The following is a 13,807-nucleotide window of genomic DNA, read 5'->3' on the forward strand; positions in this document are numbered from 1 at the left end:
GAGTGGAGCGCCCTCGAGTGACGGATCTTCCAAGGAGGCACGTCGCTATTGTTCTCGCTAAACAATAGGAAAAAAACCGTAGAGACTTGCCAATCCATCAATAAACATAATCAGGAATGTATTTCCAAGTATGTCATGCCAGTATATTGATGGCGCAAATAAAGCGATCTGATTGGTCGAGACACGAAAAGAACCGTGGTATATTGACGATATACCACGGCTGGCACACGCGCGAGCTCTCAGCTTGAGCAAAATCCGCTTTTGACGTTTCACTCCAGAATTTCAATATATTGTTATGATATAATAGCAATAAATCACACCCAGCGACGGTATACCACTCGATTTTGAACAGTTCACTTCATATATGGACGAGCGATCTGAACAGGTCAAAATCTCGTGGTATACCGTCAGTGGGTGTGCTTTATTGCTTAAATATACTCAGGGTAAAATACGATGGTACGATTCGTCGACCTCACGATCCTATCAACCTAAAATAGTTTCAATAAGCTTAAGGATGTTTCCTTTCATCTTTACTTATAATTTTGTTATCCGTTTCACGAGATTTAGTCTCTTTCATAAATGAGACAGGCCAAAGGTAGTTCCCCATCTATATTTATCGATGATATAGCCGTATTAAGGAGCCAGGCGATATAATAGTTCAAAGGTCACAAAGCACCAATCAAATCGAGCGACACTTTATGAGAAGAGGTCAGGTAAACACTTCACCTCTCATTCTATGACTGACAGCGGAAGAATCGTTAACGTCATCTTTACTCTTTGTGTACCATGGACGAAAACGACAATGCCTCACGCAGGTTAAATTTATCTCCGCGCTGTGTAATAAGCTCCGCGCTGGTACTTTGCGTGTCACAGTACGTCTGATTGCCATCATGCAACTACTCTATACTCGGCCGATTAGTGCATGTGGAACTAAGCTGTAACAATGAGGGCAAGGATGGCTGCTACGGTAAAAAAATGATCAGTTGGCGTTGCTCTGGGGCGTTTTGCTCCTTGCATCTGATCCATGGCCGTGAATCACTGTAGCATCCGTTTTTAATATGTAAGCACTGGAGAAATATTCTTCGGCAACCGATGCAGACGCACTGTGGGGACCACTTTTGTCTCGACTGCTCTGGATGAATACTCTTATCAAGGTTGGTAGACCTTCATTTTTCTTCACCTTGCCAATAATTTGCATCAAAGGAGTAAAACCATCATAACATTTCAGGCAAAAGTGGATAATGTTTGTTACAGGAAGAGAGACTATTACAAACCCAATCCAAAGTGTGTGGGTGGATTACCCTTCATAGACTTATAATAGACAATAGACATGTATATGAAGCTTGCGTTACCTCTATTTTGGACCCATGATCTGAGGTCAACATGTGGCAAAAGTGACTGATGCATGTAAGCAATATAAAATGCTCACTATAGTACATTTTAAATCTATCTCTGCACCTTCTTGTTTTTCTATTCATTCCGCTTCTAAGTACAAACGTATACCAGACCAAAAGAATATTGTATAAAGGTCGCATATCGGTTCATCAAAACGAACAGACGAAGGGGCTCTACGAATACCATTTTAGCACAGGGAATCGTACATTTCAACATTACGATTTCTTTGAGATTTACGCAGCTGATCATTCAGGGAAAATTATCTTTTGGCAAGTTTATGTGTGTCAGACTTAAGAGTTTTCTAATCAATTTTGATTATTAAAAGTGAACTTTCAAATGTCTTGAGAAGCTTAAGGGCAGCGAAACTTAAATCATCAACTACCATTAGTTATTTTAATTATATATTAGTTATTCAGATCTGCTGATGACGACACAGGTACAAACAGATCTTATGCACAGACTTGTATACAGTACTGTAAAGACATTGCTAACTCATTATTATGAACAAAGGTGCACAGCCTATCAGTAATTGCATTGTATCAATGGGCAACGACACTGTTGTATGCACACAAACATGTTCGGTTTCTGAAACTTGCGCACGGTCTTCGTAAGTGTAATGCCAGACAATAAATCAATAAACTCTCAGAATATTAAATCTTTGAATATTAAAATTTATGTTCAGGCTCCGAAATGGAAACGTAGACATATTTTGTCGGTATACCCGGTTTCAGACCCTTGCCCGTGGGATATACTGTCAGATATTTCTTTGCAAAATACAACCATATAATGAAAGATTTGATAAGGACCTACATGGGACAACCGGTCTGAAATCCTGTTACAGAGATAATTTAATATATTGTATGATAGAGACGGCCGAGGGCACTGCCGTGTGAAGTTCTTACTTGGTTCGAAAATACGCTTATGTTATATGTTGTGATGTATGCACGACTGAGACGGGACTTTCCCGTCTATATAGACGTCAGATATTGAGGTCAACGGCCGAACTTTTGTACTGTGAAACCATGGAATCGTCAAACATAAACACGGATAAAAGAAAAACATTGGGAGTTGTCAAAAGATTACTTTGCAATAGTCATGCTGTTTAAGCGGTACCTAACATGTTTTGGTTACTAGTCTATACCTCAGCTACCGGTACCTCCGATATTGTGCCTACATGCCGATACATTGACATTTCTCTCTCTTCGTGCAATTACAAGAAAACGCACTGCTTGAAGCATGTCAAATATCATTATCGTATAGGACTTGTGTCTTGCGGTATAGTGAGTTCAGTGTCAGACTTTCCCACGAGCAATATTTAACTATTCTGTTAAGTTGTTAGAGCAACCTTCCTCAATAAAACATTTAATCTGTATGTCCATACACTGAAACGTACCTATTTGCTAATGACAAGCTGTTGCTTCAATGAAGTATTGCTATGATATCAAACGTCTACCGACGCGGAGGTTGGGTTACTCTTGAACTATCAACTGGACAAACTTTCGCTGAATTTTCAAATTATTTTGGTCATTTTTGTTTCACTTGAGCAAATATTTACGTCTTGAGTAATATTCTGAAACGTGATGAATTGTCTGTCGTCATATCTCTACTCCCTACCTGCTCGTAGATCTAATACTAAATGCTTCCATGACATAATTGATGGCACTCACAAAAAAATTGTCTCATTCAGCGTATTTACAAGTTCATCACATACGAAAGTTATGGGTGGAGCTCTGATCATTAATGACTCAGCATGTTTCAGTAAGCAGAATATTTAAACAGTCAACATCAGAATTATGTGGATACTGTGGGTGGGTGGGTTTCCGATAATGTGACCGTACGCACATGTAAGCTTAAGTGTTGTCATAACGACGAAATGTTTTCACTATTTGTTTGGGTGGGCGTGATGACAAAATGGACTGTTGTCGATATTTTCAGAAGAGGTCGAAAGATTAAAATCGTACAAAAGCTATGTTTTAAAACGTTTCTGAATGACGCAGGCTATTGGCAACAAGACAATAATGAATACGTCTACAGCGTTTAGCGACTCGTCAGACGTATTCACTCTGTTCACAGTAAAATACGGTGCAGTAGACTGCCACGCGTGGCGTACATGTTGTGCAGTGCACTTGGTTGCCAAGCCCGGTTGCTAAGGCTCAAAGTCAGGAAATGATTTACTGCTGTCTTTTTATACAAATTATCATATGATCCTATAGTTACCAAACATAGTATAAAATACCGTCGTTGGCAAGCGACAAGCCATACTAAGCAATGATTCAGCTTCACTTCGGATCATGTACCGGTCTTCAGCAGGCCAATGTACGGTAGTTGCAATCATGGCGTGCTGGATAGGTGACATCGGAGTTCCGAAATACAAGACGGGTTCCAACATAAAATATATAGAAGTGACATCTCGGTCAAACACAGACGAGAGCAATTTATGTAATGGTTGGTTGTTTACCAAATGTGGCTGGGTCAGTGCTGCTGTCGAAATACATATGCAGCGAATGCAGAAATATTCTGAGAACACCAGTACAAACCGGATGTGGTCATCGCTTCTGCAACTCTTGTCTGGAAAAGGTGATTTCGAAGTAAGTAAATCGTACATTTATTTGACAAAGAAAAGGAACACAAATCGCGACTTAGGCATGCCAAATAGGAACTATAGACATATGTTGCTAGGGAAAACAAGATAATCCAAACACGAGCGAAACTTTGAATTGCAGACACAAGATCTAGATAAAAGCGATAACCAAAACAATACAAAAATCCCATAATCCATGCACCTACTGTATTTCCGGAGTCTTTCCTTTAGTAGTAAAGGTAGGGGCTGTATAATAATATAGAAATAACAGGCGACGCGCTGACCATTAACGTTTATTTGTTGGCAAGGGCGAGAGGAAAGCCAAAAATTAACGGGCGAGGCTTGCCGAGCCCGTTAATTTGGCTTTCCTCGAGCCGGCGCCCACAAATAAACGTTAATGGTCAGAGCGGAGTCTGTTATTTCCATTATATTATCAGCGAACCCAAAAAAAAACCGTCAAAATTTCCGAAAATTTCAGGAGCGAACGACAACTGGGCCCCAGAAACTGAGCAATACGCGACGCACTGTCACGCGTGCTGTAAAAAATTGGCAAATCCGGAGATGTTTTCAGAAAAAAGTATCTCAACTTGACCTACAAGTGCTCCATTTTATTTTGTGATTGATTATGATTTACGTTTGAGCTGTAAAGTTATGATACTTTGAGTTGTTAATCTTATTATTCATATTCACGGGCATGTAAACAAACCATTACTGTGTATTTGTGGTCAGTCACGTGGTTCAGCTCGCCCAATCAAAATGCGACTGGCAGGGCCTAGTAATATAATGAATATTATAATAAATCATATCGGTGCATTATTTCATCCCTGTTACTTTCACATTAAATATGAGCAGTAATTAAATGTCGACGTATGCACGCTTAAGGTTTCTGGTGTGTTCCCAAAGACTATAGTCTTCGGAGCCTGAGTGAGCACGTGCTGTGACACATGTACAATTACAGGTAGCATCGAAATTTGACTTCGATTGACGTAAACAAAGTGGTCCCTACTGCTTTTTTTCGATGAGATTTTACTAATATCGACACCGGAGAGATTTTAAGTAACGAGTTCTTTTTCGTTTCTTTTATGTAGCATATCTTTGCACACATCACAAGAAGTAGAGCTACAGTTCGTGGAATGAAGTCATCGCAAAGTATATTGACGCGTACGATGTTTGAACATGTTTATATCACACAAAACCAATGACAAAATACTAAGCCAAATAAGAAAAATATTGCCGCATTGCCAATCGACGATCCCTAGCAACAAGCAAAGTTTCAAGTTTTGTAAAACTAGATGTTCATAATTATTTATAAATTTGCAAAAGAAAACATACGCCTAACAACCATTACCGCGCTCTGAGCAATCTATAAAAATAAAATTGTTCTCGCCAATGTAGGAATGGTGTTGATGAAGGTCCTTAAACAAAACAGAACAATACAATACAAAACAATACAAAACAATACACAACGTACATATGTAAAGTCTGAACGCCCCTTACCAACCAACAATGAGTTGCTTTCCTTATAGTAAACATAGTCATGGTCGTATATCAGTACTTACATAAGAAACAGAAATAATAAAAAAAGTAGAAAGATGCTGCGACTTTAACCAGCCTACCACTTTCACTTATATATATATATATATATATATATATATATATATATATATATATATATATATATATATATTATATTATATTATATATTATATATATAATAGTAATAATAATAATAATAACACAAAATTACTTCAAATACAAAGTATAATATCTGTTACTTAAGTTTCATGCATCCTGCAATCTTCAGAGAGAAGTGAAAATTTTTTAGCTTTACACTCTCATTAATACGGTTGGGACGTACCATTCTGGTTCTTGGTGGTGTTAAAATTTTATAAATAATATTTGTTTTGGTGGTGACATTTTGAAACAAACTCAGAGCGTTTGTTTAACAGAGTAGATTTGTCAGCATTGATAATATGCAGCTTTTATGATATACAAAGATTGCATCGCTTGCATATGTTAGAGTAACTTGATTCTTTGTCAATAATTGACAACGAGACGTCAAAGACCTCGTCCTTGTCTTTTAAAGACCAAATTAACTTTCACAACTGTGTTGCTTCTGTATTTGTCGTTATGGAACGATAGAACGATTGCATGTGATTAGCGAAGCGCGTCTTTGAAGGTGATATCAGTGAGGCCGATGTAAACCTTCTCCTTGCGGACTCCTGTTTTATAAGGCCAAGGTATCAACGAGGACATCTGTATACTTCGATATATATATATATATATATATATATATATATATATATATATATATATATATATATATATATATATATATATACACACACACACACATACACACTAATAAATTTCATACATTTATACATTTGATAACCATACTGTAGCACCCATATGATAAACGCTGTATATGTGTACGTACCTTCTCACTACTATAACCAAATATATCTCCTTAGAATAAAAAAAAATCATGCCTAGCAAAATTTGACGTCATCCTTAGGCTGAGCCTTAGCAACCAACATAATTCTTGCATATTAGATCACCATCTTTACTTTCATCAAAACTGTTGATCTTGTTTGGTTACCAAGGACCTGGCCATGGTTGCTAGGCGCAATGTTTCTTATTTTGATTAGTATTATATAGCCGATTTAATTTCATTACATTTTTGATTAAGTGTCATGGCATATTGAGCTAGTGTTACGTATATTTGTGCGATAGAGTTTCGGAGAAAATAGGAGTACGCGATATTTGGTAAAATGACATATATTGAGAAATCTTGATTACTAACAAAAACATGTCATGTCACATAAGTGTTGTTAAATGTAATCGATTAATCGATTGAGTGTTGTTTAAAATTCACAGCGAAAAGACGCAGCGCTGCAAAGGTTGCTACCGGGAAGATGAAACTGCCGACTCAATGTTAACGAACCAGGAGGTAAATAAATTTTCAATATTTACGCTTTTGCACAAAATAAATGTCAGTTTTCATTACTGTAAAAAGGTTCAAATAAAATAGGAATTAAGTAATTACGTCATTACTTAGTAACCAATGAGACGCTTCTCCTTGCACGGGTATGCTATCTTATCTCACGAAAAAAACAGGATCTATAAGTATTGGCACACATATCCTCGAGTCCATTCCGATTTTCATAGATTTTATTTCTAAAGACACTTCACAAACATTATGCCTATCACCGAACTGTTAGCACTCTCCTACCTCCGTGCGTCAGAGTTATATGAGAGAGAGAGAGAGAGAGAGAGAGAGAGAGAGAGAGAGAGAGAGAGAGAGAGAGAGAGAGAGAGAGAGAGAGAGTTGTCGCTGAGCAATTCGTTAACAGTGCTTAGATAATTTATAATAAAAAATGCCGTCATTGTTGTTAATTTATCAGTGGTCCACCATTGTCCATCAGTCCATCAGTGATGTTTGATGGCATTCTTAATTATTAAAACGTCTTCATCACAAGCTGTCTCTCGCGCTCGTTGCTATTTCCAAATTAACCTACAATTCACTCTCCGGTGTTTTCACTTGTCGACGTATGTCAGATGACTTAACTTGAAGAAAGTGGTTTTAGCCCCCTCATAGCATGCTTAAAAATTTTAAACAGATCTAACACAAGTATCATTAAAGTGTACTTGCATCATGCTTACAAATTGAATAGGGTATAACTTTGACTCATCAATACAGATCAATACCTGTAAGTGAGTGTTGTACCATAAATACACGTTTAACCTGTTTGTCAACTTTCATATTTACTTCAGGCACATATAATAACGCAAACATGAACTCAAACATTCTCATTAAACCTGTGTAAGGATAATGAAGAATATCTGATATGATGTAACTTTTTTGACATTTCCTAGGCTTAATGTTCTATGATTGGCCATCCATGGCCACAAGTCTAGATCTTTTCATTTTAGACATTTTTACATTTTAGTCGTGCATGTTTAGCACGTTAGGTCCGCACACATTAGGTCGGCAGGTTACGCGATAGGTTTTCACGATTGGCATGATATAATTTTACTTATGTTGAGACCCTAAAATGACAAACACGTTAGACATTTTAGACACGTTAGGTATCAAGCTAATCGTGCACACCTATCGTGTAACATGCCGACCTAACGTGTGCGGACCTAATGTGTCTAAAATGTCTCTCGTGTATGTCATTTAAGTCTATTGCACACCTATGTGCAATGTGCCGACATGATTGGCATGAAAGAATTTTACTTATCTTGACACCCAAGAATGATATACACGTTAGACATTTTAGACAACTTAGGTCCGTTAGGTCGGCACGTTACACGATATGTGTTCACTATCGGCATGATAGAATTTGACTTATCTTGAGACCCTAAAATGTTATACATGTTGGACATTATAGACACGGTCGGTCAGTACACGTTATTCTACTATGCAAATCGTGCTCACCTATCGTGTAATGAGCCGACTTAACGTGCTGTACAGACCTCATGTGTGTATCATTTAAGGGTTAAAATAAGCCAAATTCTGTCATGCCAATCGTGCATACCTATTCTCAACGTAACTCAAATTTTATCATGTCAATCGTATTCACCTATCCTGTAATGTGCCGACCTGACGTGTACGGACCTAACGTGTCTAAAATGTCTAATGTACAGACTTTTAATGTGTATAGCATACACGTTTGGCTTACATGTTTTGGTTCTATAACGCAAAATCGCATACAATTACCTATAGCACGTTAACTTAAAAATGCGAATCGTGCATTTTCACCAACTACTGGCCATAGCTCTGAGTTGCGAACATACTGTATTATATCTCCGTTTTTTCAGTCGTTTCCTGACAAGGCTATTCTGAGAGAACTTCGAAATATCAGTGTCCAGTGTCCGAATGAAAAGTGCAAATGGTCAGGGAACTATGACGAATACGACCAGGTAGGTGTTATATCCGCTATCTACTGACGTGATCAAACTCTTCTTAGCGTACACAAAGTAATAATAAACCAAGAACCACTCGAGAAAGTATGTTGCGGTTTTTTAAATACACATCCTAACAAAAAATCACTGTCGACGTCAACCTTCTTGACTGCAGAATCATGCTGACAGATGTCCGTTCAAGAAGATACCGTGTACCAATGCGGGGTGTGCCGAGATAATCTGCAGAATAGATCTTGATGATCATCTCAATGACAAATGTGGAATGAGAAAAGTTGAATGCCAGTACTGCCAGACCACACTGAAGCACATAGAGATGAAGGTATAGTGTTGAATTAATCCTTGCAAGAAAATTCCTCCTAGAAAGCTTGTAAATACATGCTGTATGGATATGGAGAATGAATGTCTTGTCAGAGGATTAAGGTGACAGATTGGCAATGCAGACAACTTACTTCAGTCAGACATCATTTTTTTGGTCTTTTATTTGTCAAATGCCTTACAAAGATAAAGATGAGTACAAAATACAAAAGAAAATATATTACAGGAAAGGTATAAATATGTCAGAATTACAAAACTTTACCAACTTTTCCTAAAATTTCTAAAATGTCATCTCTTCTGTAGATTTCTTTTCCAAAATTATATCTTAACACAAGCTCATTCTTAAGTATACTTTCAACAGGCGTACTCATTTTTTAGGAACAGTGCCATCAGAAAAATATGAAAAGATTATATGTGATAGAGTTATTGTGATTGTAGGAAAGGAGGCTGGTTGCAATATATCTAACTTTTCTCCAGCATTTCTCAGAACTTTGACAATTAAATATCTATGTTCAAGGGAATCAACTTGATAACAAACCTGGCAATTGATTGACTCTATCTTTTTCCAAAAGAATGAATATTTGTTACAAGGAAGTAGCGATGAAGGGGTTTCTGTTGGAATTCTCTCAATTTCGTTTCTTTATTTACAGTGTAAATATTTTTCCAAATTTTACAACCATTCTCCATTTCATCTATGTTTAATTTCTGAAACCATTTAAAAGTGACTTTTTTGAATGTGATGTACAGCGCTGAACCAGTATAGAGTAAAAACTATCAGTATGTAAATTTACAAACTGGTACCTCATAATCATTGATGATTACACCATAATTAAATTGCTCGGGTGAAATTGAATAAAAACATCTAATTTTGCTTGACCAACCAAACTCAGTTCGATGACTACCACTGACACGACTGAGATTTACATCATACCATGCATTAAGTAAAGTTACAAAGAAAAGTGGTAAGAGAGAATTTACACGATCTGGAACGTTACTCCAAATAACATACTGACATAATAAGCTGGTGGTGTTTTCCAAGTGAAAATACATCTGTGGTATTATAGGCCACGCGGCACCTGTACATTCAAGCAGTCGCTTGACCCACATAGTTTGCAATGCTTGTACTTGACATTTTACATTAATATGTTTAACACCACCATAGTGGTACTTGTTTTAAATCATTTTATTTGACAAAATGCGTTTATGCTTTACAAAACTGTTCATTAACCTTTCAACCTTATTACATACTACTATGGCTTCTGGAATATATGTAACAATTGCGTTCAACATTCTACTCTATCATTTAGCGTCTTCTCTACATCGGAACTAAGCACTTCGCTCTCACCGGTCGATACTCAATGTCCATTCGATGCACTTTTGACAACAGAAATGAAGAACAAACAATTAGAACAAACAATCGGCCCCATTTTAATTTTTTTTCTGTATTTGAATATGTTTTCCCATGCAGGCTCACATAGACGTGTGCATGAAATATCCCGTCACTTGCAAATATTGCAAAGCACCTGCTATGACAAGGGATGAGGTAAGTAAAGAAGGATATTAGATATCAATACCGTAAACAGGTTAAATTTACTCGATACATGGTAAAGGAGATGTGTCATCTGTGATTAGTCACAAAACGTCATTAACTCTGTACAGTACTGGCCGTGCTCTGTGCGGCCATCCTTGTGAGAATCAGTTATCGGCTACGATCGATACAACTGACCGAATTCATTTCATGGTTTCTTTTTCTCAATCAAGTTAATATTTCTTACTAATACATAAATGTATGATATTTTGTCTCATTATTCCGCAGATGACCCGGCATATTGATGCTGAAAACGGTGATTGTGAAAAGCGTTTGGTGCCATGTAAATACAAGGACTTTGGGTGCAGCCACATGGTAAGTTAAGGAAAAAATCAAATTTCAAAACGTGTTATGTCATTGCCCTCAGAATTATTCTCAAAAATAAACAAACAAACATCCGACCCAACAACAACAACAACAACAACAACAACAACAACAACAACAACAACAACAACAACAACGTAGCTTAACCGACAGGCATTCACCAGAGTAGGCAGAGATGCATTATCTCACCGTAAGTTCTCTGAATTGTTTACATCATGTTAGCAAACTATAAAAAAATCGCATCATGATAAATTTGTTTGCTCAAGGGAAGCTATCATAGTTTAGCACACAGTCCGCGTGTGGAGCGACTGTCTTTAGCATAAGCAATCATTTTGTGAACTCTCTATACACATCACGCATAAGACGTGTCTATTCAATACCGCTCATTTCTGATGCCTCACATGCAATGCCTAAGACAATTTAATTCGACTCAAACGTGTTCAGGAGAGACAATGGAAAGGAATATGTGTAATTTACAATTATTTTCGTTAAGTCACTGTCAGTAAATTTATTTATTTCTTCATTCATTTGATATTAAAGTGTTACCCATTTAGAGTCTAATATCGAGTTAGAATTACCCAATTCGGCTGTAATCTTCCATGGGGTCCTAATTAAATACACAAAAATAAAATCCAATAAAATTGTTTAAAAGTGAACACATTTTAAAGCAAACAAAACGTCGTATGTTCAAGGGTTGTATTCTTAATTGTTTAAAATTGTCAAATGATGTTCTATACAATTATCCCATTGTTACTGAAATGTTTAATGCAAAATTCTGTTCGTAATCAACATTATTTTGCTTTCTATTGATTTTTTCGAATCAATTCTATTCAATCGTGAGACACAAAATCTGTCTTTCTTTTTCTTAGGTTGAAATTATTCAGACTGAGGCACATGACACAAACAACACGACGGAACATTTGTCTTGTTTGTTTCATGCAGTAATGCAATTGTCTAAAGCAGCGGGCGAAGTGCACGACCAACGCCACCAAGACGAGTTGAAGGAGGCCATCGAGAAACATGAACGACTACTAAGTGGCCTGATGCAAACTAAAGAACAACTGCAAACTGATATTGAGAAAATAAGAAAAAAGCTTCAAGTAGGACAGCCGATGATTGCAAATTCGTCTGCACATGCAAATATTCAACAATGTGAAAAAGTTACAGAGAGACTGAAAAATACTTTGACAATCCTTGAAACAAAGCTAGTCACATACGAGGGTGTTCTGAGTGTACTTAAGGTAGTACGCTACCATTCTATATAGGAGAGCGCCCTCTTTTGTCCAGAAGATGTACATGTTTCTTTTTAGACTACCTAACCTTGTGAGCGTGAATAACAGGACAAAATGGCAAAAAATCATGCTAGTGACCTTATAATATTTCTTTCAGAAGTTTTTATGAATCAAAACAACCGAAATTATATTTTTGCACTGAAAAATCGACAGTTATTTTTATTTTTAAAGATCAGTAGAGAATAATTAACAATTGTAGCTCTGACATAATACCAGTAAGCTAGAGGGTCAGATCTCAGGTCTAACAAAATTCACCTTTTTCGTCACTTTTTGCTGTTTACTAAGAAAATTTGCGTGGTGACCCCAACTTTTTTTGCTTCTAAATCAAAGAACACTGTCTGTTTGATAGATATTGCTGTACTTTTTAACATTTTGAAAATTATTTTGTGCATTTATATGAAGTTTATATTTTAAAAAAAGACTAATTTTACAGTTAAATGATAAATTTAGGGCTAATATTTTAATTTTTAAGACAAGACATCACAAATTTTAGTTGATTGTCCTAATTCAGCTGTCCTGGCAATGCAAAAATGTGGTATGCACACTAGCATCTGTTAATAGTTTGCGATAAAATAAAGATTCTGCTGGTAAGTGCAAATTTCGCAAAATGGGAGATTTAGTGGTTTTCTGTCAATTTTGGCATGTGTTTTTTCAAAAAATTTGCATGGGTACCCCATGTTTTTTTCATAGCTTTGCAATGTACACATAAAGATTATTTCAGAAAAGTCAACTTCAAGAATGTCCAAACATTTTTGGAATGGTAGCGTACCTACTTAATAACCAACTAGAACAAAATTTTACAGCTCTCAGAAAACTAGAATCAGGAAGAAGGCAAGATAGGGAACTAATAGAATCATTAGAACGCAAAATAAAAGCTCAGGATAGGATAATTGCGATGAAAGATGTAGCTTTAGCCGAGCAAGATTTGAGAATACAATCTTTAGAGCTAACTTCGTATGATGGCTCACATGTTTGGAAGATCAGTGATTTTGGCAGAAAACGCAGGGACGCCCTCTCAGGTAGAAATGTCTCAATTTATTCACCATGTTTCTATACGAGCTATCATGGATACAAGATGTGCGCCCGTGTGTACCTCAATGGAGATGGCATGGGCAAGGGAAATCACGTGTCTCTTTTCTTTGTCCTCATGAGGGGTGAGTATGACGCCCTCTTGCGATGGCCATTCCGTCAGAAGGTGACGTTCATGTGGATAGATCAGAATAACAGGGAACACGTCATGGATGCTTTTCGTCCGGATCCGACATCCAGTTCCTTCAGACGGCCGGTCAACGACATGAACATTGCCAGCGGTTGTCCTTTGTTTATGCCATTGTCCCTGTTAGACAGTCCTCGACATGCTTACATCAAAGACGACATCGC

The 13,807-nt window shown here is 37.0% G+C and overlaps 1 protein-coding gene and 1 pseudogene across 2 annotated transcripts in view; both read left to right on the forward strand.

Moving 5' to 3' along the window:
- Nucleotides 1–459: 459 nt before the first annotated feature.
- LOC139120007 (TNF receptor-associated factor 2-like) overlaps nt 460–13,807 on the forward strand; it is a 25,954-nt gene continuing 12,606 nt past the window's right edge. The window contains exons 1-6 of one of the 2 annotated variants that reach the window (XM_070684001.1): nt 460–1,154; nt 6,857–6,929; nt 8,804–8,905; nt 9,063–9,227; nt 10,692–10,766; nt 11,040–11,126. In XM_070684001.1, the coding sequence (XP_070540102.1) occupies nt 6,912–6,929; nt 8,804–8,905; nt 9,063–9,227; nt 10,692–10,766; nt 11,040–11,126 (447 nt within the window). In that variant the 5' untranslated portion in view covers nt 460–1,154; nt 6,857–6,911. The other variant, XM_070683999.1, reaches the window with a different exon arrangement.
- LOC139120008 (TNF receptor-associated factor 2 pseudogene) overlaps nt 12,378–13,807 on the forward strand; it is a 2,112-nt pseudogene continuing 682 nt past the window's right edge.

This window comes from Ptychodera flava, chromosome 20 (genome assembly GCF_041260155.1).
Source record: "Ptychodera flava strain L36383 chromosome 20, AS_Pfla_20210202, whole genome shotgun sequence".
In the NCBI taxonomy this organism is placed as follows: Eukaryota; Metazoa; Hemichordata; class Enteropneusta; family Ptychoderidae; genus Ptychodera; species Ptychodera flava.